Source organism: Rhopalosiphum padi, chromosome 3 (assembly GCF_020882245.1).
Source record: "Rhopalosiphum padi isolate XX-2018 chromosome 3, ASM2088224v1, whole genome shotgun sequence".
Classification (NCBI taxonomy): Eukaryota; Metazoa; Arthropoda; class Insecta; order Hemiptera; family Aphididae; genus Rhopalosiphum; species Rhopalosiphum padi.
The window spans coordinates 7,652,683-7,677,933 of NC_083599.1; the positions used below are offsets into that span (position 1 = coordinate 7,652,683).

The 25,251-nt window shown below is 26.1% G+C and overlaps 1 protein-coding gene across 1 annotated transcript in view; it reads right to left on the reverse strand.

The window, feature by feature from the left end:
• Positions 1-1,266: 1,266 nt before the first annotated feature.
• The window catches only part of LOC132927532 (uncharacterized), a 31,334-nt gene continuing 7,349 nt past the window's right edge, over positions 1,267-25,251 (reverse strand). Inside the window, exons 2-22 of the mRNA XM_060992075.1 lie at positions 15,290-15,436; positions 14,967-15,211; positions 14,783-14,879; positions 13,385-13,513; positions 13,067-13,323; positions 12,277-12,445; positions 10,913-11,041; positions 10,595-10,851; positions 9,805-9,973; positions 8,441-8,569; positions 8,123-8,379; positions 7,333-7,501; positions 5,969-6,097; positions 5,651-5,907; positions 4,855-5,029; positions 3,969-4,110; positions 2,777-2,954; positions 2,439-2,713; positions 2,209-2,377; positions 1,798-2,136; positions 1,267-1,718 (exon numbers count right to left, since the gene is read on the reverse strand). Of these exons, the coding sequence (XP_060848058.1) occupies positions 1,311-1,718; positions 1,798-2,136; positions 2,209-2,377; positions 2,439-2,713; positions 2,777-2,954; positions 3,969-4,110; positions 4,855-5,029; positions 5,651-5,907; positions 5,969-6,097; positions 7,333-7,501; positions 8,123-8,379; positions 8,441-8,569; positions 9,805-9,973; positions 10,595-10,851; positions 10,913-11,041; positions 12,277-12,445; positions 13,067-13,323; positions 13,385-13,513; positions 14,783-14,879; positions 14,967-15,119 (3,987 nt within the window). The 5' untranslated portion in view covers positions 15,120-15,211; positions 15,290-15,436 and the 3' untranslated portion in view covers positions 1,267-1,310. The remainder of the gene's footprint in view (positions 1,719-1,797; positions 2,137-2,208; positions 2,378-2,438; positions 2,714-2,776; positions 2,955-3,968; positions 4,111-4,854; positions 5,030-5,650; positions 5,908-5,968; positions 6,098-7,332; positions 7,502-8,122; positions 8,380-8,440; positions 8,570-9,804; positions 9,974-10,594; positions 10,852-10,912; positions 11,042-12,276; positions 12,446-13,066; positions 13,324-13,384; positions 13,514-14,782; positions 14,880-14,966; positions 15,212-15,289; positions 15,437-25,251) is intronic.

The window sequence follows — 25,251 nt, forward strand, 5'->3', positions numbered from 1 at the left end:
TACGTTCATTGTTCACACAAGTTTTCATAAAATCAAAAATGTTATACACCATATTATTATATAGTGTAAATATTTTGTGTACTGTACGTCTGTACGAATAGGACACAGTCGTGTATTTATCGTATACCGCTGTAACGTGGTCGGGGAATGACCAGTTAAATATAAGATATCTAGGGAGAGTCGTAGGACCCTATAGATATATTTACCGTAGCCAGGGGTAGATATAGGAATCTTAAATGTAATGTAAATAACTAGGATTCAGTTTCAGTTATTATTAACCTTTATTATATACTAAATACTTATAAATAACGATACTCACAATAATTATCTTCTATACTATATGACCTTGTCGTACGGAGTCTTGCAATACTTTAAGTCTAACGTGTACAGTTAACTGACTACCTATCCATGCCATCTCTTGGCCATAGGCCTTACAATTATATATATGTGTGTGTTAATAATGTATTGGTTAGCAGTAGAGTATGTATGTATACATATAAGTGTCACGTAACATATTTATATTTATAATTGTTACACCGCCACATGAATAGCAATTCAATAAGTAGGTCTAGGTTGTTTCGTAAATTAAACATTAGATTTGTCGGTAACGATAACAACATTGGATATTAGGGGAGCTCGTTTTCTTCTATACTAGTGACAATATACCTAACCGTTGGATATTTATTAAATTATTATATATTTATATGTATTACCAAAAAAAAGTTAGGCTATTTATTTTCCGATTGCTTGAAAAGTTGCATTTAGTATTTAAGCAAGGCACATAGACGGTTATTGAAGTTTAATTATTTATTTTATAAAAAAGTTAATTAACTTTGATAGTAAAATCATATTATCTAAATTAAAGACAATTGATTTCAGTTTTAAGAATGATATACTGTGTGAATTGTTTTTTTTTTATAAAAAGTATACAGAATAACTAAGTTTTTTAAAATGTTCTTTGAATCTAACTTATTTAGAATTGAATCAAAATTAATTTACTATACAATGAATAGCAAAATTTAAATTTTCAAATTATAGTTTTATATTATTTACAAAATGAAAAAAAATATGAGTTATAAATAAAATAAAATTATTATAATTATAAATCTATTAAACGTATGATAATAACATTTATGTTTAATGATCAGTTTTATTATACATACAAAAAAGTATAATACATATATATTATAACTAATAATTTAAATTGTTATTAATATTTTCAACCTTGAATTACAATAAAAATATTTTCATAATATGAAAGGGTTTTAGTGTAAAGAAATTAAGAAAAAATTGAATACTAAACATTTAATTCAAAAATCATTAAACAGTTCACTCAAATAAACTCTAACTGTTCCCGAAAAGGGAACCTTAATTACCCTAGTTTTAGCATCCGGCATCATTGTAGCTAACAATTTCTCTAAAACAAAAACTGAACGTAAATCAACGATATCTGATTTGTCTTCATCCTTGCCCTTTTTGAGAGCAGGCTCTTCTCCTGGTCGCTGCCTGGGTTTTCTTGTCCTTCGTATAGGTATGGTCGTTTCTTTGGTATGGGATAATTCTAGATTATTACCAATACTATGCTGGTTTTGTTGATATTGAATTATAAATAAGTCAGTAACACGGAGTAATTCAAGAGTCAATCCCCAAACCAAGTGTGTTAATGTCTTGGAGAGTTTCTTGAGGCAGTCAATCAAGTGGCAGTTGGTAGTTGCAGACTAAAAAATAAAGACAATCATATCGAATATAAATAAATAGGTGTTATAAAATAATATAATGCATATTAAGTATACATACTTTGCTCATATAAGCAGGAATAATCAATAAAGCTTTAATACCAACACATTTTTCCAATTCATCTTCAACACAATTACTGAATTCTATGTTTACCAATTCCAGAATAGTGAGCTTTTCAAGACCCCTAATAGCAGTAAAAACGTCTTGTGCACAACTTTCCCATTTACCGTAACAATTTTCCAATCTCAACGATTTCAAATTGACAAATCTTTTTAGCGACACAGCAAAATCTTTTGATAAAAAATCGCAATCACCAATTTCCAAAAACTCTATGTTATCAGTAATAGTATCCAAACTCTGACAGATGTTTTTTGGAAATGATTTTATGGATGTTAATGACTAAATAATAAAAAAAAATAATAAATATTATAACTTTTTTTCCATAAATATTAAGTTATTTCATAAACTTACAAATTTATTTAAATTTATTAAATTTTCAAATGATGGCAATGACGTTAATTTGATTCCATTCAAACCTTTTAGTCTTAATTCAGTGAGCTTTGTCATTTGGCCTAAATAATTTAAGTTTAGGGTCATAAGATCATGGGGATTTTTCGACTCTTTTGTTATATTTAGATTTCTAAAAATAAAATCAATTATTGAAATTATTTTATAAAAACTGGATATTATTTTTTTATTACTTTATTGAAGTTGCATTAAGTACTTCAAGTTGAGGTAATGAGTGAATAATATCTTCAACTATATGGGTAGGACATTTATACAATTCAATTAATTTTAACTTTTGTGCTCTTTTCATTGCTTTAGAAAAATGCAACCAAAAATTTTTGAATTCATCAACTTTTAGAGGTATCAACATTTGTCTAGTATCTAACGTATCAGTTCTTTGTTGATCAATAGAGTCTACGAACTTTTCCCAGTCATAGACCATAGAATTTTTTAAACGAACATTTTTCCACTAAAAATAATTGTGTAAATTAGCAAAAATAGATTGTGAAAAAATTTTAAAGTTAACACTTACTAAGAACTTGTTCATTGCAATCATATGCCAGGTGGTACATACTCTAGAAGCGGATATAAGCTCATGTGTATTTAAATATTTAAAAATGTCTTCCAATGCTTTAACCATGTTGTTCAATGATTGCATGGATGTGAAAGGAGTTGCAATTTCTTTAAATGAACCATTAAACTCAGAATTCCTGTACAATTTGAAAAAGAAATTCATTATATAGTTATTTTATTGATCTAATTATATAAAAGCATTCTTAAGTATTTAATTATTTATTAATTTATTAATATTAAACGGGACAAGCTCAATAATAATATTGATATTGAACTTAAAACATAATAGTACAAAATACAAAACATTGTAAATATTACATATATAACTGGTTTAATCCCCCAATAAAACTGATGGATCCTCGTTTGGTAATCTCCTCATGCGTGGTATAGGACTGTTTTGCAAATAATTCACAGAACAAAAAGGAATATGAAAAGAAAAGATACAGCGAGAATAAAAAGTTGGAATCCTAAAATTGATCTTTTTTAAAAGAACTAGCGTGTTGACAATAAATGAGTTTTCCCAAGAATGATAGATTTGTTTCAACTCTCCTAGCAGCCAGCGTGGTCAAGCCCAGGCGGCAAAGTACTGGGTTGTAGTCATGAGGAGGACAATCAAATGATAACAAGAAAGATACACACTACAGAAACTTGCATTGGAATCAACTCAAGTAGAGACCGAACAAATGGGCGGAAAAAGATTGAGATTCAAGAAACAACTTGAAGGGCGTAGAAATTCTGAGCAAAAACCCAAGAATTTTCATGGCATTACATAAAATTTTGTCTAAGTGCGCATTAAACCTAAGACAGCGATCAAATATTATACCCAAATCCTTTACAAACGCAACAGAAAGTTAAGAGAGACACCAGATATAGAATAGTTAACATTAAAAGGGCATCTAGGAGAGCAATAAAAATACATAAATATGCATTTAGGGATACAGAGATGTAATCCGTAGATGGCAGCCCATTGTGACCAAGGAATTGAGGTCTTCTTGAGAAAGGATGCAATACCGAGGAGAACAGACACGATAGAATTACTTAAGCAAGCATTAGGATTACAAACCCAAACATTTGTATTATATTTGTGAAACTAAATAATAAACTAAAAGGCAAAAAACTGTTTAAGCATAAAAAAAAAGCCAATATGTTACCGTCTTTTCATTATTGTGGTATTAATATCACTGTTCTCAAGTTTAGGAGAAACTTTTGTCGACACACTAAATTGAATAGCCTGCAGATCTTCAGATATGTATTCAGGTGTGGATGAAGATGTAATCATTAATTCTGAATTCCCTGTATAATAATGTAAAACATTAATTCTGTATGTATTGAAATAGCACAATAAAATATATAACTGTAATTTTTCAGATTATTAGGCAAAAAAATACATGCAGAGTTACATTGAATATAAAATTATCATATTTACATGCCATTTTAAATATATAGAATAGTATTTAATTTAAATATTAAAATTTCATAGTTAGATTGCATTGCGTACACATTTTAAATTTCATAATAAGATGCATTATTAACAACATAAACTCTAATTTATCAACAATTCTATGTATCAACATTTATTTTTCGAAATAGGTTTTTTATTTAAAATAAGTATAAATTAAATTTACAAACAAATTTTAATATTATAATTGAAATAATAAACTAAAATAAATTCCTTATAAAGAGGACGTCACACGATGAGTATAATAGACAAACAATATTAATGACATTTTGTAACTCTTTGTTTTTATTTGAATTTGACTTACTAGTTGTATACTTGAATGATGGTAAGCGACGAGAAATAAGTATCTAATTGTCAGTGTTACAAGAGAGTCAAAATCCAATTAAAAAATTAATTAAATGGTAAATTGATTGAATAAAATGTTAGGCCTTTATTAATTTATATTAGAACATAACAACTCTTCATTAACCGTAATTAATGTTTGTGGTAGTTTACATGTAAAGAAGTCTAAGAGATGAATCTATTAATTAGTATGGACAGCACTGCAAATGTTTAGCTAAACAATAAAATGTACTTACATTTACCATTTTTGGATCTTGATCTTGAGGAAGTCTTTGCCTTTTTAAACACCATTATAATTTTACTATCCGACTTTTTGTTTTCATCATCTGGCAATTCATAATCAAATGCTGGGCGCTGTTCAGGTGTTTTACATTTTTTAGGTTGAACAGCAACACCAACAGTAGTGTCATCCTAAAAGTATATGAAGTTTATTGCAAACGCTCGGTTTTTTAAAAGTTATATGTATAAAATATGAAGAGTAGGTATATGCATTAAAAGTCATGTGGATTTGTGCATAGTGAATGATCCACTGTAAAAAAATCACATTTGCTTCCATACTCGAACCTTCCAAACTTAATGAAATTTGAACTATTAAACTGTTCATACAACAATTTTACCAAAATTATAACTATTTGAAATTCTCAGTTTGATATTATGTTCAGGATTCGATAAAAACCCAAGTAATAAGAATGTACTGTGAGGGAGGTCAAACCGCTCATCTCAAAATTGTCTCGCATTACACAAACTTAGAAATTATTTTATCTTTGATTTATACACTCCTTACTAACATTTGCATAACTCTCCTCCACCGATTTTTATTTTTATGAAAATTCATGTACAAATGTTATTTGACGATAAAATAAATTTGTACAAAGAACAAAAATTAAATTTAAAATTGTTTTTAGCCGCATACTAATAGAGTGCCGGGTACAAACGGGGCATATACTAATTGAACCTAAAACAAGCTGTGATTCAATTCGACATAAAAGGTTATACTGGGACTCAGTTCGTATGCATCCTTGTTTTAATTACCATAAATCTTTTGAAATCCGCATCTATAATCATTTCTTTTGATCGATCATTAATGCCAATTGGTTGAGTTAAAAAGGTAAAACTGTCTACAGTAAGAGAAGTTTTATCAGACGAGCTATCCAAATATTCCTGAATTTCTTGTAATGATCGTAGTATTTGGTGATCTGGAGAATAATAGTATACATCACCACTTCGATTTGCCCGATTAAAAACATCAGATTCACCTGATGTTCTGTACACTAACTGTCGTTTCCATCCTGAAAAATATTTATCACAGATAATCCACTAAAATAAATCATTAATGATTAATTTACTTACCATGCTCAAATGGGAGTTTAAAAATGACGTCACCTATATCGGAATTAATTTTTCCGTCTGTACTAGGTGCAATCTGGTATATTCTACTGTTACAAGAAGTTACGTCGTTGAATGTAGGGGCGGTAACTTCTAAACAATATAAAATCAATTAACATAATAAATATCGAAACTGTTTTGTTTTAATATTTATAATTAAATTCTATCTTTATTCATATTTAGAAAGCCTTGAACGCAGTATGAAATATAATAGGTACTATTTATTTGTATAACATAGGGTAATAATTTATTTTTGCCCTTTAAATCTGAAATTGTATAGGAATATTATTATAAATATAGAGTAGTACACTAAACATATTTATCTTATCGTTTAATGTTGTTTAAATTAATTGATAATTATGCACTAAAATATTTTGGTTCTGGGTGCCATGTTGTAATACCAACACACTTTTCAATTTAACTTGTGTATTGTTGGTTTAACTTATTTATTTTTTAAAACTTTAACATGTTACATACTATTATTATTATTTTAAATACTAGGTTAATAATTTTAGCAATCATAATTTAAAAATAAATGAAGGATAATAGTAATTAATAAAAAAAATGAGTAAAAATTTAAAAACAATTACTTCTACAGAATGAGACATTAAGAAAAAATAATTTATTATTTGACATTTAGATATATTAAAATAAAATATAAATAATTCTAATTTATTTATTTATTTATTTTTATTTTTTGAACATTATATAATATAACAAATATTTATCAGAATCTCTTTTTTAAAATAAAAATCATCTACATAAAAAATTAAGTTAATAACACCTATAAAAATTAACATTTAACGTGTATATATATATAATTAATGTGAATGAATTGGAAAATTTTGAGTACCAAGTGAGAATGAATTGGGGGATTTTATGTTTTCTAATACAATATGTATTATTCATTTCTGCCACTCACCTAAATATGGCGGAACATGTAATTCCAAAGATATATTATACATATATTACTAAAATTAATTCCTTATTAGATAAACAATACTTATGACATTTTATAGCTCATTGTTTTGATTTTAATTTGACTTACTAGTTGCATACTCATATGACGGCAAGCGATGGGAAATAAGTATCTACTTGTCAGTGCTATTAGAGAGTCGAATTCAAATTCAAATATTAATTTATTGGTAAATTTATTGTATAAATTGTTAGGCCTTTATTAATTTATATTAGAACATAACAACTCTTCATTAACCGTAATTAATGTTTGTGGTAGTTTACATGTAAAGAAGTCTAAGAGATGAATCTATTAATTAGTATGGACAGCACTGCAAATGTTTAGCTAAACAATAAAATGTATTTATATTTACCTTTTTTGGATCTTGATCTTGAGGAAGTCTTTGCCTTTTTAATAACCATTTTAGTTTTACTATCAGACTTTTTGTTTTCATCATCTGGCAATTCATAATCAAATGCTTGGCGCTGTTCAGGTGTTTTACGTTTTTTAGGTTGAACAGCAACACCAACAGTAGTGTTATCCTAAAAGTATATGAAGTTTATTGCAAATGCTCGGTTTTTTAAAAGTTATATGTATAAAATATGAAGAGTAGGTATATGCATTAAAAGTCATGTGGATTTGTGCATAGTGAATGATCCACTGTAAAAAAATCACATTTGCTTCCATACTCGAACCTTCCAAACTTAATGAAATTTGAACTATTAAACTGTTCATACAACAATTTTACCAAAATTATAACTATTTGAAATTCTCAGTTTGATATTATGTTCAGGATTCGATAAAAACCCAAGTAATAAGAATGTACTGTGAGGGAGGTCAAACCGCTCATCTCAAAATTGTCTCGCATTACACAAACTTAGAAATTATTTTATCTTTGATTTATACACTCCTTACTAACATTTGCATAACTCTCCTCCACCGATTTTTATTTTTATGAAAATTCATGTACAAATGTTATTTGACGATAAAATAAATTTGTACAAAGAACAAAAATTAAATTTAAAATTGTTTTTAGCCGCATACTAATAGAGTGCCGGGTACAAACGGGGCATATACTAATTGAACCTAAAACAAGCTGTGATTCAATTCGACATAAAAGGTTATACTGGGACTCAGTTCGTATGCATCCTTGTTTTAATTACCATAAATCTTTTGAAATCCGCATCTATAATCATTTCTTTTGATCGATCATTAATGCCAATTGGTTGAGTTAAAAAGGTAAAACTGTCTACAGTAAGAGAAGTTTTATCAGACGAGCTATCCAAATATTCCTGAATTTCTTGTAATGATCGTAGTATTTGGTGATCTGGAGAATAATAGTATACATCACCACTTCGATTTGCCCGATTAAAAACATCAGATTCACCTGATGTTCTGTACACTAACTGTCGTTTCCATCCTGAAAAATATTTATCACAGATAATCCACTAAAATAAATCATTAATGATTAATTTACTTACCATGCTCAAATGGGAGTTTAAAAATGACGTCACCTATATCGGAATTAATTTTTCCGTCTGTACTAGGTGCAATCTGGTATATTCTACTGTTACAAGAAGTTACGTCGTTGAATGTAGGGGCGGTAACTTCTAAACAATATAAAATCAATTAACATAATAAATATCGAAACTGTTTTGTTTTAATATTTATAATTAAATTCTATCTTTATTCATATTTAGAAAGCCTTGAACGCAGTATGAAATATAATAGGTACTATTTATTTGTATAACATAGGGTAATAATTTATTTTTGCCCTTTAAATCTGAAATTGTATAGGAATATTATTATAAATATAGAGTAGTACACTAAACATATTTATCTTATCGTTTAATGTTGTTTAAATTAATTGATAATTATGCACTAAAATATTTTGGTTCTGGGTGCCATGTTGTAATACCAACACACTTTTCAATTTAACTTGTGTATTGTTGGTTTAACTTATTTATTTTTTAAAACTTTAACATGTTACATACTATTATTATTATTTTAAATACTAGGTTAATAATTTTAGCAATCATAATTTAAAAATAAATGAAGGATAATAGTAATTAATAAAAAAAATGAGTAAAAATTTAAAAACAATTACTTCTACAGAATGAGACATTAAGAAAAAATAATTTATTATTTGACATTTAGATATATTAAAATAAAATATAAATAATTCTAATTTATTTATTTATTTATTTTTATTTTTTGAACATTATATAATATAACAAATATTTATCAGAATCTCTTTTTTAAAATAAAAATCATCTACATAAAAAATTAAGTTAATAACACCTATAAAAATTAACATTTAACGTGTATATATATATAATTAATGTGAATGAATTGGAAAATTTTGAGTACCAAGTGAGAATGAATTGGGGGATTTTATGTTTTCTGATACAATATGTATTATTCATTTCTGCCACTCACCTAAATATGGCGGAACATGTAATTCCAAAGATATATTATACATATATTACTAAAATTAATTCCTTATTAGATAAACAATACTTATGACATTTTATAGCTCATTGTTTTGATTTTAATTTGACTTACTAGTTGCATACTCATATGACGGCAAGCGATGGGAAATAAGTATCTACTTGTCAGTGCTATTAGAGAGTCGAATTCAAATTCAAATATTAATTTATTGGTAAATTTATTATATAAATTGTTAGGCCTTTATTAATTTATATTAGAACATAACAACTCTTCATTAACCGTAATTAATGTTTGTGGTAGTTTACATGTAAAGAAGTCTAAGAGATGAATCTATTAATTAGTATGGACAGCACTGCAAATGTTTAGCTAAACAATAAAATGTATTTATATTTACCTTTTTTGGATCTTGATCTTGAGGAAGTCTTTGCCTTTTTAATAACCATTTTAGTTTTACTATCAGACTTTTTGTTTTCATCATCTGGCAATTCATAATCAAATGCTTGGCGCTGTTCAGGTGTTTTACGTTTTTTAGGTTGAACAGCAACACCAACAGTAGTGTTATCCTAAAAGTATATGAAGTTTATTGCAAATGCTCGGTTTTTTAAAAGTTATATGTATAAAATATGAAGAGTAGGTATATGCATTAAAAGTCATGTGGATTTGTGCATAGTGAATGATCCACTGTAAAAAAATCACATTTGCTTCCATACTCGAACCTTCCAAACTTAATGAAATTTGAACTATTAAACTGTTCATACAACAATTTTACCAAAATTATAACTATTTGAAATTCTCAGTTTGATATTATGTTCAGGATTCGATAAAAACCCAAGTAATAAGAATGTACTGTGAGGGAGGTCAAACCGCTCATCTCAAAATTGTCTCGCATTACACAAACTTAGAAATTATTTTATCTTTGATTTATACACTCCTTACTAACATTTGCATAACTCTCCTCCACCGATTTTTATTTTTATGAAAATTCATGTACAAATGTTATTTGACGATAAAATAAATTTGTACAAAGAACAAAAATTAAATTTAAAATTGTTTTTAGCCGCATACTAATAGAGTGCCGGGTACAAACGGGGCATATACTAATTGAACCTAAAACAAGCTGTGATTCAATTCGACATAAAAGGTTATACTGGGACTCAGTTCGTATGCATCCTTGTTTTAATTACCATAAATCTTTTGAAATCCGCATCTATAATCATTTCTTTTGATCGATCATTAATGCCAATTGGTTGAGTTAAAAAGGTAAAACTGTCTACAGTAAGAGAAGTTTTATCAGACGAGCTATCCAAATATTCCTGAATTTCTTGTAATGATCGTAGTATTTGGTGATCTGGAGAATAATAGTATACATCACCACTTCGATTTGCCCGATTAAAAACATCAGATTCACCTGATGTTCTGTACACTAACTGTCGTTTCCATCCTGAAAAATATTTATCACAGATAATCCACTAAAATAAATCATTAATGATTAATTTACTTACCATGCTCAAATGGGAGTTTAAAAATGACGTCACCTATATCGGAATTAATTTTTCCGTCTGTACTAGGTGCAATCTGGTATATTCTACTGTTACAAGAAGTTACGTCGTTGAATGTAGGGGCGGTAACTTCTAAACAATATAAAATCAATTAACATAATAAATATCGAAACTGTTTTGTTTTAATATTTATAATTAAATTCTATCTTTATTCATATTTAGAAAGCCTTGAACGCAGTATGAAATATAATAGGTACTATTTATTTGTATAACATAGGGTAATAATTTATTTTTGCCCTTTAAATCTGAAATTGTATAGGAATATTATTATAAATATAGAGTAGTACACTAAACATATTTATCTTATCGTTTAATGTTGTTTAAATTAATTGATAATTATGCACTAAAATATTTTGGTTCTGGGTGCCATGTTGTAATACCAACACACTTTTCAATTTAACTTGTGTATTGTTGGTTTAACTTATTTATTTTTTAAAACTTTAACATGTTACATACTATTATTATTATTTTAAATACTAGGTTAATAATTTTAGCAATCATAATTTAAAAATAAATGAAGGATAATAGTAATTAATAAAAAAAATGAGTAAAAATTTAAAAACAATTACTTCTACAGAATGAGACATTAAGAAAAAATAATTTATTATTTGACATTTAGATATATTAAAATAAAATATAAATAATTCTAATTTATTTATTTATTTATTTTTATTTTTTGAACATTATATAATATAACAAATATTTATCAGAATCTCTTTTTTAAAATAAAAATCATCTACATAAAAAATTAAGTTAATAACACCTATAAAAATTAACATTTAACGTGTATATATATATAATTAATGTGAATGAATTGGAAAATTTTGAGTACCAAGTGAGAATGAATTGGGGGATTTTATGTTTTCTGATACAATATGTATTATTCATTTCTGCCACTCACCTAAATATGGCGGAACATGTAATTCCAAAGATATATTATACATATATTACTAAAATTAATTCCTTATTAGATAAACAATACTTATGACATTTTATAGCTCATTGTTTTGATTTTAATTTGACTTACTAGTTGCATACTCATATGACGGCAAGCGATGGGAAATAAGTATCTACTTGTCAGTGCTATTAGAGAGTCGAATTCAAATTCAAATATTAATTTATTGGTAAATTTATTGTATAAATTGTTAGGCCTTTATTAATTTATATTAGAACATAACAACTCTTCATTAACCGTAATTAATGTTTGTGGTAGTTTACATGTAAAGAAGTCTAAGAGATGAATCTATTAATTAGTATGGACAGCACTGCAAATGTTTAGCTAAACAATAAAATGTATTTATATTTACCTTTTTTGGATCTTGATCTTGAGGAAGTCTTTGCCTTTTTAATAACCATTTTAGTTTTACTATCAGACTTTTTGTTTTCATCATCTGGCAATTCATAATCAAATGCTTGGCGCTGTTCAGGTGTTTTACGTTTTTTAGGTTGAACAGCAACACCAACAGTAGTGTTATCCTAAAAGTATATGAAGTTTATTGCAAATGCTCGGTTTTTTAAAAGTTATATGTATAAAATATGAAGAGTAGGTATATGCATTAAAAGTCATGTGGATTTGTGCATAGTGAATGATCCACTGTAAAAAAATCACATTTGCTTCCATACTCGAACCTTCCAAACTTAATGAAATTTGAACTATTAAACTGTTCATACAACAATTTTACCAAAATTATAACTATTTGAAATTCTCAGTTTGATATTATGTTCAGGATTCGATAAAAACCCAAGTAATAAGAATGTACTGTGAGGGAGGTCAAACCGCTCATCTCAAAATTGTCTCGCATTACACAAACTTAGAAATTATTTTATCTTTGATTTATACACTCCTTACTAACATTTGCATAACTCTCCTCCACCGATTTTTATTTTTATGAAAATTCATGTACAAATGTTATTTGACGATAAAATAAATTTGTACAAAGAACAAAAATTAAATTTAAAATTGTTTTTAGCCGCATACTAATAGAGTGCCGGGTACAAACGGGGCATATACTAATTGAACCTAAAACAAGCTGTGATTCAATTCGACATAAAAGGTTATACTGGGACTCAGTTCGTATGCATCCTTGTTTTAATTACCATAAATCTTTTGAAATCCGCATCTATAATCATTTCTTTTGATCGATCATTAATGCCAATTGGTTGAGTTAAAAAGGTAAAACTGTCTACAGTAAGAGAAGTTTTATCAGACGAGCTATCCAAATATTCCTGAATTTCTTGTAATGATCGTAGTATTTGGTGATCTGGAGAATAATAGTATACATCACCACTTCGATTTGCCCGATTAAAAACATCAGATTCACCTGATGTTCTGTACACTAACTGTCGTTTCCATCCTGAAAAATATTTATCACAGATAATCCACTAAAATAAATCATTAATGATTAATTTACTTACCATGCTCAAATGGGAGTTTAAAAATGACGTCACCTATATCGGAATTAATTTTTCCGTCTGTACTAGGTGCAATCTGGTATATTCTACTGTTACAAGAAGTTACGTCGTTGAATGTAGGGGCGGTAACTTCTAAACAATATAAAATCAATTAACATAATAAATATCGAAACTGTTTTGTTTTAATATTTATAATTAAATTCTATCTTTATTCATATTTAGAAAGCCTTGAACGCAGTATGAAATATAATAGGTACTATTTATTTGTATAACATAGGGTAATAATTTATTTTTGCCCTTTAAATCTGAAATTGTATAGGAATATTATTATAAATATAGAGTAGTACACTAAACATATTTATCTTATCGTTTAATGTTGTTTAAATTAATTGATAATTATGCACTAAAATATTTTGGTTCTGGGTGCCATGTTGTAATACCAACACACTTTTCAATTTAACTTGTGTATTGTTGGTTTAACCTATGTATTCTTTAAAACTTTATTATTTGATTTTTAGATATATTAAAATAAAATATAAATAATTCTGATATATATTTTTATTAAACATAGTAATTTAAAATTATATTCTGTAAAAGTAACTTATATGTGACAACATCACTAATAAAATTAGGCATTTTCTTTATCTTAAATTCAACATACATATTGCCAAAAACCATAGTCATCAAAATGTAAAAAATTCTAAGAATTTAAACACAGAATTAAATAAATTCTGTAATTAGTCAAATACATATAAATATTTATTAGAATATCTTTCATGTAATAAAAATAATATAATTATCAATTTAGTCTTTATTTATGATATTGTTACATAGTAGTAAACATTATTTTACCTAGTTTTTTTATTAGCATATGTCGACAGTGTTTCTCTTTGAGGAAAATATAGTTTTAATTTCTTTAAATTAAATAAATAAATTTATTAGTTGTTAACATAATATAAATGTTCACCTGTACTAAGATTCTAAGCAGAGCAATTTATGTATTGATTTTAAATTCATAGTTTTTTTTTTAACAAAATGTAGAATATAAAATAGGTAGTTTTGGATTGAAAAATATATTCAGTTTGTTCTTACATGATATAATTTTAAAAATATTTAGACACTTATTTAGCTAACTTACAAGCATTAAAATATTTGAATTATTTTTCTATAAATGTTGATTATTCAATAGGTCTAATTTCTTAAAAATTTAATACATGGCCTAAGATAAATTATTCTTATACAAATTTTAAAATTGTATTGGCACAATTTTTTTTATATGCATTTAAAGCTCATGTAATTTTATTTTACTAAATAATAAAAATTTACCAACTGCAATTTTTTTTCAGTAAAAATTTTTTAAACTACTATCAACTGTTGTAGTTTTGGATACATTTTCTTTACCTTTAATGCATTGTTTCTCTGGTTTACTGCTACTGGCACAAACAATCACATTATGCAATGACTGTACACCTGTTTTTTTCATTATAATACGACAGTTCTAAATAAAAATATATTAATAAATAAATGAAATAAACAGTTTTATAGATTAAAAAAAAAAATTATGAAAATTAAAATGATCACTTACTAAGCATACATAACCATTAACTTTTATATAAGCATTTAGGTTGACACATGCTTGATGATAATACACATGACAATGTGTGCACATTAAACGGGCAGGTTCGTTAGTATTGTGGCACCGCATACCACAATGAGTCCCATCAGATGTTGACAACATATTTTTATCATTCACGTAGAATATGGTTTGTTTAAGGAAGGATTATGTAGAAGCAATCATAAGGATTACAACCCCTTAATTTTTTATTATATCTGTGAAGCCAAATAATAAATTTATGAGCAAAAAACTGTTTAAGCATAAAAAAATAAAATATAAAGCCAATATGTTACCGTCTTTTCATGATTGTGGTATTTATATAATTGTTCTCAAGTTTAGGAAAAACTTTTGTCGACACACTAAATTGAATAGCTTGCAGGTCTTCAGATATGTATTCAAGTGTGGATGAAGATGATGAAGATTCATTGATTCTGAATTACCTATGTAATAATGTAAAACATTAATTCTGTATTCAAATAGCACAATAAAATTTATAACTGTAATTTTTCAGATTATTAAGCAAATAAATACATGCAGAGTTACACTGATTATAAAATTATCATATTTACATGCCATTTTAAATATATGGAATAGTATTTAATTTAAATATTTATATTATAATAATTATTACAATAATTGTATGTACCAACATTTATTTTTCGAAATAGGTTTTTTATTTAAAATAAGTATAAATTAAATTTACAAACAAATTTTAATATTATAATTGATATACTAAACTAAAATAAATTCCTTATTAAGAGGACGTCACACTATGAGTATAATAGACAAACAATACTAATGACATTTTGTAGCTCTTTGTTTTTATTTGAATTTGACTTACTAGTTGCATACTCATATGATGGCAAGGGATGGGAAATAAGTATCTACTTGTCAGTGCTACTAGAGAGTCAAATTAAAATTAAAATATTAATTAAATGGTAAATTATTATATAAATTGTTAGGCCTTTATTATTTTTTATTAGAACAGAGTAGTACACTAAACATTTATCTTATTATTTAATGTTATTTACATTAACTGATAATTATGCACTAAAATATTGTAGTTCTGGGTACCATGTTGTAATACCAACAGAATTTTTAATTTAACTTGTGTATTGTTCAAATGTATCCTATGTATTCTTTAAAACTTTATCATGCTACACAATATTATTATTACTTTAAATACTAGGTTAGTAAATTTAGCAATCATAATTTATAATAAAAGAAGGATAATCATAATAAATAAAAAAGGGGGTTTTTATGAAGAATTTTATGAAGTTCTTAAAAAAAATGGTTAGAAAACATGAAAAACCTTTGCAACAGGTGATAAATCATTATCACGAATATACAACTTTCAACAAACCATTGCTTCATAATAATAGAAATGTATATTACAAAAAAGAACATAACAGTAGTCCTTTAACAGAACATTATATACTAGACCTCAATTTCAAATTCTTTATACAAATAACCTTAAAATTAATACTTAGTCTGAGTCTTATATATATATATATATATTGGTTTCAAAAAACAAAGTTAACTATCCATTTTTAAAATTCTTAACATATTTCATGATCCTAGTACAGGTAAAAATGTATTTTTAAATAAATAATTTATTCAGGTTGAATCTTTTTTGATAAACCTATTGACAGTCTAAAGTTATATCTATAGTTAATGATCTATTAAACATTTTTACAATGATTGATATTGAACATACTGAATTTTCTAAATATATCATTAACGCCTCAATCACAATATTACATATCCTATTATACATACATATTATGATTAGTTTAAAATTTTAATATTAGTTATAATATTATAATATTATATTATTAGTTATAAGCATTTTATTTTATTATTTTGTTAATTTTTAAATAATTGTTTTGTTAATGTTAATATGTAATTTGTATTTACTGAATATGTGAATTTTTAATTTAATAAACAATATAATTTCTATATTTTGTAAGTATTAATGTATTAGAATTTAGAATTTTACAAAAAAATGAATCCTTAATCAGGTATTGAATTTACTGAAGACAATTCACTTGAAGCTGTTCCTACAAATTGGTTGAAAAAAATAAATGTGCCTGTCCAATAACTAAAAACTATTCTACAATTAGTAAACTAATTGAGCAGAAAAGTGTACCCAATGAAATTGAGTATACTTATTTGAGGGAAATTAAATCCTATTATTGAGTTATTGAAAAGGCAGAGTTGTAAGACCTTAAATTTTGTGAATTTTATTTGGCAGAGAGTCCTATTTTATAATGAGAAATAATTGAGAATATTTATTAGGCAAAGTCCTATTTTTTATATTGAAGAATTAATTGAAAATTTTTATTAGTCAGAGAGTCCTATTTTGTGTTGAATAAATAATTGGAAAATAATTGATAATTTTAATTATAGACAGAATTAAGTCCTATTTCGTTGATAAAATAATTGAGAAATATTTGTGAATTTTTAGGGAAAACATAAGTCCTACAGTTTTGAATAAAAAATAATTGTGACTTTTTAAAAGCAAAGGCCTAGTATTTCTGAGAAACATATATTATTGTAATTTTGGAAGAAATCAATAATAATTAAATATAAGGTTTTATTTAGTAATATATATATATATATATATATAAATAGAATATTGTTAAGTATGGTAATTAATATAACTTAATTTAAGAAAAAAAAAATAAGTTGGGCAAGGTGATATCGCTCTGCTGTATAGTAGACATGGAGATTAGTAGGTCACTACTAGGTTTTTGATTTGTTTTTTTACTACAACAAAAACAACTTATAATAAACATTGTATTAAATTTTAAAGATTTTTTGGGAACCCAAATTTTTTTATCGGCATTTCAAGAAAAAAAATTTAGAAAAATTGAAAATGTAATCGTAAATAGATAACCATAATATAAACATTTGTTGAAAATTTCAAGTATTTACAATGATTTGTTTTTGAGTTATAACAAAATCAAAAAATCAATTTTGTCGTAAAGTGGTAATGCGTAAAAATTCCCGTTTTTCCGTTACTTTTTCAGAGTTTTTCCTGACGCTTTTGAAAACTACTGGAAATTTTTACTTTTGACCTCTCAAAGCACCAACTAGATGAAGTTTTCTTTTTAAAGAGTGGCTGAAGTCAAATTTCGCAGTTACAACTATAATTACTTAAATTTTTAATCTGAAATGTTTCCATTCTTAATGAAATTAATAACTTTAAAATTGGATTTATTAAATAGGCACTTAATACTTAATATACTAAGAAGTAAAAAGGGTATGAACCTAAACTAAAAAAAACTTAAAAACTAAACTAAAAAAAAAACAAATTCAATTCAGATTCAGTAGTGTATTATTTCGAAAAATTACAATACTGCACTAACTATCTAATTAAGTTTATATTGTATAGCAATACTGAAATAGTGTATTGCTTTGAGATACCACACTATTCCATTTATAGCCACCAATTATTTTCCTAAATGCATTACCGTTTTTTCTGATTTAAGTTGTTTTAAATTGTAGATACGAGATAATACGGTAGTGCATCGTAAAGAACGACATTTTTACCATTAGAATACATGTATAACTAAAAATCGACAATTTTTGAATTACTACACTATAATGTTCTGATAGTGCAATATTTCTACATTCTACTGTTAATTGTGAATAATAAATTGTATTACTTAAATAATAATTAATAAATATGCATGCAAAAATAATATAATTTTTAATCTCAATTATATAATATAAAAATTAAAATGCTTATTTTTGCATATTTTACAATTTTTTATTACATACAAATCGTAGCCCTGTATATTACAAATATAAAACAATTTCAGCCTCGATTAGGGTACACACTTAGTACTATAAAGTCTATCTACCATAACTGAATATCTGATATTTAAGAGATTATCATTTAAACATGATTATGTTTATTGACATATTAATAACATATTAATACAACATAGGGAATTATTTAACAATTAACATAACATATTAATGTTATATTATGCTCAATCTAATATAAAAGTAGAATATTTTATTGTAAAAATATAAACAGTTATAAAATATTAAGTTTGCGAATGGCTAAGGCTGTTGTATGCTATAATAGCATACTTATAAAAGAGCAGCCCTAAAAACTATGTGTAGTATGACATACTTTATGTAGGACAAAATTTAAAAATGTACTTAAAACAATATTTTGCATTATTACTTATGTTATTATTGAATGGAATAAAATATTACTTATGATTTCTTCCTTTGTTACAGATGGTGCTAATGTTAATATTGGACTATATGATTACTGTCAATAATTCAAATCCACAACCAATTGTTTTAATGTTTTATAATTAAATAAAAAAGATAGGCATAACAAAAAACATACTAAAGCTACACAACAAGAATACTATGAAGGTATTTTTACCAAAGCTAAATGTCAAAGAATCCAAAATTTATCAGAAGTTAATACTCATATTATAATGTTCCAATTGTTAAGATATGTATTTAAAAATACAAATTTACAAGATGCAGAGAAGTTGTTTTTTAAAGTTCCTTTATATTTTGGTAAAATATTATAGCACTATATTTTAAGTATTTGCTTTATTTATATAAATAAACTAAATATTTATAATCAGGGCTTGGATTTTATAGCATTTTCTAATTACTTTAGGATACAGATAAAAATATTAGAGTGATAATATATAAATTTGTTTTAAGCACCAGGGACTCCAAAGTCCAAATATGAAATTGTATAATACTAATATTTGCATATTTGGAGTATCTTAGGTTTTTAGTGCTAATTTTCAAGTTTTGGTGCTATGTTTTACTAATTTGCATAATAGAACGTTTTATTTTGTATTTTCATAAATCTAGATTATATTATATGGTATGAAAATTATAAAAATGTTGTAATTTATTTTAATTATGATTTTTTTTAATACACATGAAAAATACCCACATTTTTGTTAGATTAAAAAAAAAGTAGGTAATACAAAAACATGTTGGAGAATTAATATTCAAAGGAAGATAATAGTATTTATAAAAGGGTAATACATAGATTTGTCTAAATATTGTCTCAAATAAATTTAAATTAAAAAAAAATTTAAAGGTCAAACGATAATATTAAAATATTAAACAGATCACGTCAAACCTTTAAAAATATTAATATTTCTAATAAACTAATATTTACGCCAAAATTACCCGAAAATCGTACAAATGAGTTCTCTAATATATTGCGCCGATATCACCAAACAAATAAATAAAACGAGTAACATACCATTTGGCTTTTACGATGAAAACGTCGGCGATGAACAAAAATGAAGTACAAGTGTCGAATAGTGCAGTGTGACACGAAACGCAAGTCGCAGAGCACAGTTCTGGATAGAACCAGTCTACCAGTCTGCACTCAATGCACTCAGCAGGAATTCGTAATACGGGAAGGGCCGTCGAGCGTATGCAGCGCTCGACACGGGCAGCGGAGACAGGGGCGTATTTAGAAATGTCTTAAGGGGGGGGGGCACAAACAAAAAGTTCAAATTTGCGTACATGGTGCATAGAATTGTAAAATTTCTCATATAATAAAAATTAGTATAAAATACGGTGAATGGGGGAGGCACGGGCCCCATGTGCCCTCCCTTAAATACGCCCCTGAGCGGAGACGATTGCAACTCTCTGTGGTTTTGGAAGTGGGCACGGCCCGCGGGAACGGGCCGACGTTGATTCATAGAATAGAAATACCTATAGTCTATAGAATATAGCTGAATGCAGTTTATAATATTAATTACTATTATTATTATGTTTCGTTATTTTTTCGTGCTAATGCTGTGAAATGTATTCAAAACCTATTCCGCCTTGTCGTCGTCCTTTAGACCTATAATGATTCCGCAGCAGAAATATAAAATGAGCATGTGCAGTTGACTCCAGAGTTGAGAGGATGTATTGACACTATAGGTATTTAGTTTTATTTCTCTAGCTTTACACAATACCTATAAATAAAATGAATTAACGCAAAACCATTGTTTATGTTTTTGAATAATATTGGTAGCAAATTACATGTAAAAATTACAATATAATATATAATAATATGTATTATGTATATATAGTTAAAATATAATAAAAAAAATACAAAAATGATACGTTCAACCTTTAAAAATATTATTGTCTATGATTTACCATACTTCAATATTAATGAAAAATTGTATAATATGTAGGTATAGGTACTTGAATATTTCTTAAAAATATTATTTCGAATTAAGTATTTAAAATGCTATTAAATTACCGTTCATTCAAAACATGTATGGCCTTATGAGGTTACATGGATTAAAAATTCTAAAAATATTATATAGTATTATAGTAAGTATACGTAGTAGCTACCTATACTAAAAATTAAAAACAAATACAAATTAAACCTCAAAACATACACTAACACAATAATACTACATCTTATCGCATGTCTACTTTTCGAATATCCGCAATAAAAATATTGACGATAAGATATTATATGATATTCAAAATCGAATATTAAAATGTTATTTAGAAATTAGTGGACAATATGTGTGCGAAAAGTCGAAAAACGTGATACATGAAAATGATTAGGTACGATAGGTATTCCGATATCAGAAAAGTGAAACTGAGATTAAAATATGCAATGCTGTTGTTTTTATTATAATAATGACTATTTTCGAAAAATGTCATGGTACATTTTTCCACAGATCAGCCGAAATCTTCAATGTTTTATTAGCTGTTGTATTAGGTTATTAATAATTTATAATTTTATTGAGATTGGAGAATAATTTTAGATTCAGAGCGGAGCGATAAAATGTATTGGTTTTATAATAATACGTGTCTTATGTGTATGTGTGTGTGTTTCCGAACGCATGTATGCCTTCTCTTTTAGGAACAATTAAAACGAAAATGATTCAATAGTTCAATTTTCAAATTTAAAAGTGATGTCTGATAAGCAGTAGCACAAATTAGATTTATTTCAAAAGTAAAAAATTGCAGTACTTTTTAAAACAATCGGGAAAAATAAAAAAAATACGCACATCACTTTACAACAATCGATATTGTTTTTTTTATTGTTATATATAAAAATGAACAACAGCATTTAAACATGAAATTTTCATAAAATATGTATATACAGATAGATGGATATATTTAAAATATTTTGAATCTTATTGAGTTTTGTCTAAGCACTAAGCAGTGATAAAGTCCACGACGAGTATTAGTTCGTAAAATTGGGAGAGCCTATAGGCAACCTGTTCTCATAAACTGGTTATTATTTTATACGATTCATTCAATGAGAAAATACGACGTTATTTGAAGGGAAAAAGTAAGCATTTTCGAATTGTGTTACATTTTATGAAGACTTAGATTTCGCAATAGGTTGTATTCGACTTTAGTAGCTTATGTGTCTTCCTTTAAATTGGTGGAGGTGGATGGTCAATTATCAATACTCAGTAAATTGAAATCTCAACTATAAAATATACGAGTGATGAGTCCCACGTATTTTTGTTAAGTATCTATAAATTATAATATATCATAATAATATCATATAAATAAATAATGTTAATATATACAGCAATTAATTTAATAATAATTCAAATTATGTATCAAACTGATATTTTAAAATAGTACATCAGTCTAAAATGTCATCAGTAGGGCTCGGAAGTTGTTGCATTTGCATGATTTTTTTGAACCGTTAGATTTATTGCTAAGTGAGCTAGAAATTCATTCCAAGACACCACGAAAAACATATCAAAATTTTTTAGTGCATATTTTTGCATATTTGGTGATTTTTAGATTTTAGAGCATATTTCTTAATTTTACAATTTTTTAGAGCATATTTTATAATTTATGGAGATTCCATATGAAAATTTGTAAATTTGTAAATAAAAAAAATAAATACATTCATATTGAGAGACCTTACTAGATATTCTTGTATCGTATTTTTCAAATTTCTATTTGATATTAAAAACAATGTTTTTCCCCTATAAAAATATAATGTATATATATTTATAAATTACAACTACAGCTATCTTCATCTAAAATAGAATATTATACAAATTTAAAAATAGAAACAACAGCTATCGAAATACGACGATTTTCTATAAATACTTTTCTAGGAAAATAACTCATTGATTACTGTTAATGGCATTAATAGATCTACTGCTAAACCGCTTAGATGTTTTTGTCAGTTCCGGCTTATACGTCCGTCTTATCTGTTGTAGTTGTACGCGTCGTTCTTGTTTTAATTACCTACTTATATTATTTTTAATTCATTATGCCGAAAACCAAACAATTTGCGACAAATCGTTTGAATAGTTTTGTTTTGGAATATGGTACGGATATATTCAAAACCGACGGAAGTATTTTATTCTGTAAGTTATGTGAAGTGAAGGTCAATTATGATTAAAAAAATTAAAATAAATATTATTTATATAACTTTGCTTTTTTTTTATTTATAAATTTAAAAAAAATATTTGTGAAAATTAAAATGTGTAAAATAATTAAATATAAGTGCATATTTTTAGAGCATATTTGTACTTTTTTAAGTGCATAAGTGCATGCATATTTAGTACTTTTTTAGTGCATTAAGTTCCGAGCCCTAGTCATCAGATAATATTATTTGGATTAAAGATATAGACATAATTAAATAACGATTGAAATACCATAATGGTACTCCATCAATGATTCACTGTTTACACAAACAATTTTTGTTTGAATTAGTCATAAAATATATTGTTACAAAAAAGGACATGGTTATTAATCGGCTGTGTTTTCTTAGTACATCTCGTTATTGAATAGATCACGATAATGATTGTTGTCTAATAGCTGATAATGAGTTCAATTTTAATTGAGTGATAAACTGTTGAATAAAAAAAAAAAATAAGTGAGCGGAAATGTACTTTCAACTTATGTTATAAACTTATAAAGGATATTATATTTTTATTTATATTGCTATTAGTTGCTACTATAGTCAATATTTTAAAATTTTCAGTGTCAACTGTCAAGTTAATAATAATATACATAGTGGTAAAAGAAGTCTGCATGAACAATTTTTTTGGAATAACAATAAAATTACTTTTAAATAATATATTATTAATATTAGAAATTAAAATAAGTTTCAAGGTTTCCGGAACAGCTAATGAGAAATCTTTTATTAATCTTTTTTTTTACTCAAAAACCAAAATATTAAATCATACGTCCATAAATCGAGAATAATTAAAAAAATTGGACATTTCAAATAGGTAGCATAAAAATATATAAAATATTTTGAAAATTACATTATATCTATAGTAAATGCTTATTTTATTAAAAATTTCATGTCTGTATAGTCATTAAATTTTTAATTAAAACCAAAAAACCTAAACTCGATCTTTCCAAAACTTGGTTTATCGTATATTAACGATATGTATATCATTATCATACAAATTTCTCGATGTACATGTAGGCTACATTAAACATTACTCAACATTAGACAAGAAACTTAAAAAAACAAATATTATATTATAGTTAAACTAAAAAAAAGTAATGCAGTAGCAGTATATTAATATTGACAGTTTATATTTTAAACGCATAAATATATAATAATTTAATAAATATCCAACGGTTATTAGGTCACCGCACATATTATTTTATGTACTTACCAGTTACCCTCGTATAGCATTGCCACAAACGTAAATACAAATAGACAATAGTACATAATATTTTTTAAATATCACATAGCTACATGGTTGATCGTAATATTATGCATATTTTTTTATTAATTAGCTATTTTAATAATATATATACCTATTCTAATTTTTCATTTGTCTATTTTTAATATTTAATCATAGTGAATCATACGCGTTTTATAGCTCGTTTTGTTTTTGTAGCTCTTATTTTTTGATAACTGTTTCTAATAACTAATACGTATACTAATTATGAATAATAATTTAAATGGTTATATTTTAATAAATAATATATATAATATTATGGATTTTGTTATCTAGAGGGACATCTTGTATCTGCGTGTGTTGTCTTTGTTTAATTAACGCATATTATACCTAAACGTATACTTTTGTTTTGTAGGTAAAATATTAGAGTAAATTGACGAATTGACCTATCAAACTCACAGGTAAAAATAGGTGTGAATATATGTCAAACTTTGATCGATGGGTACAAACTTTAAAGTAACACGTTTATCAGGCTTTGGTACGAATTTCATGTGCGCCCTACACAAGCGGAGATGCGGGTTGGTTTAAATGAACTTTAACGGGTAACCGGT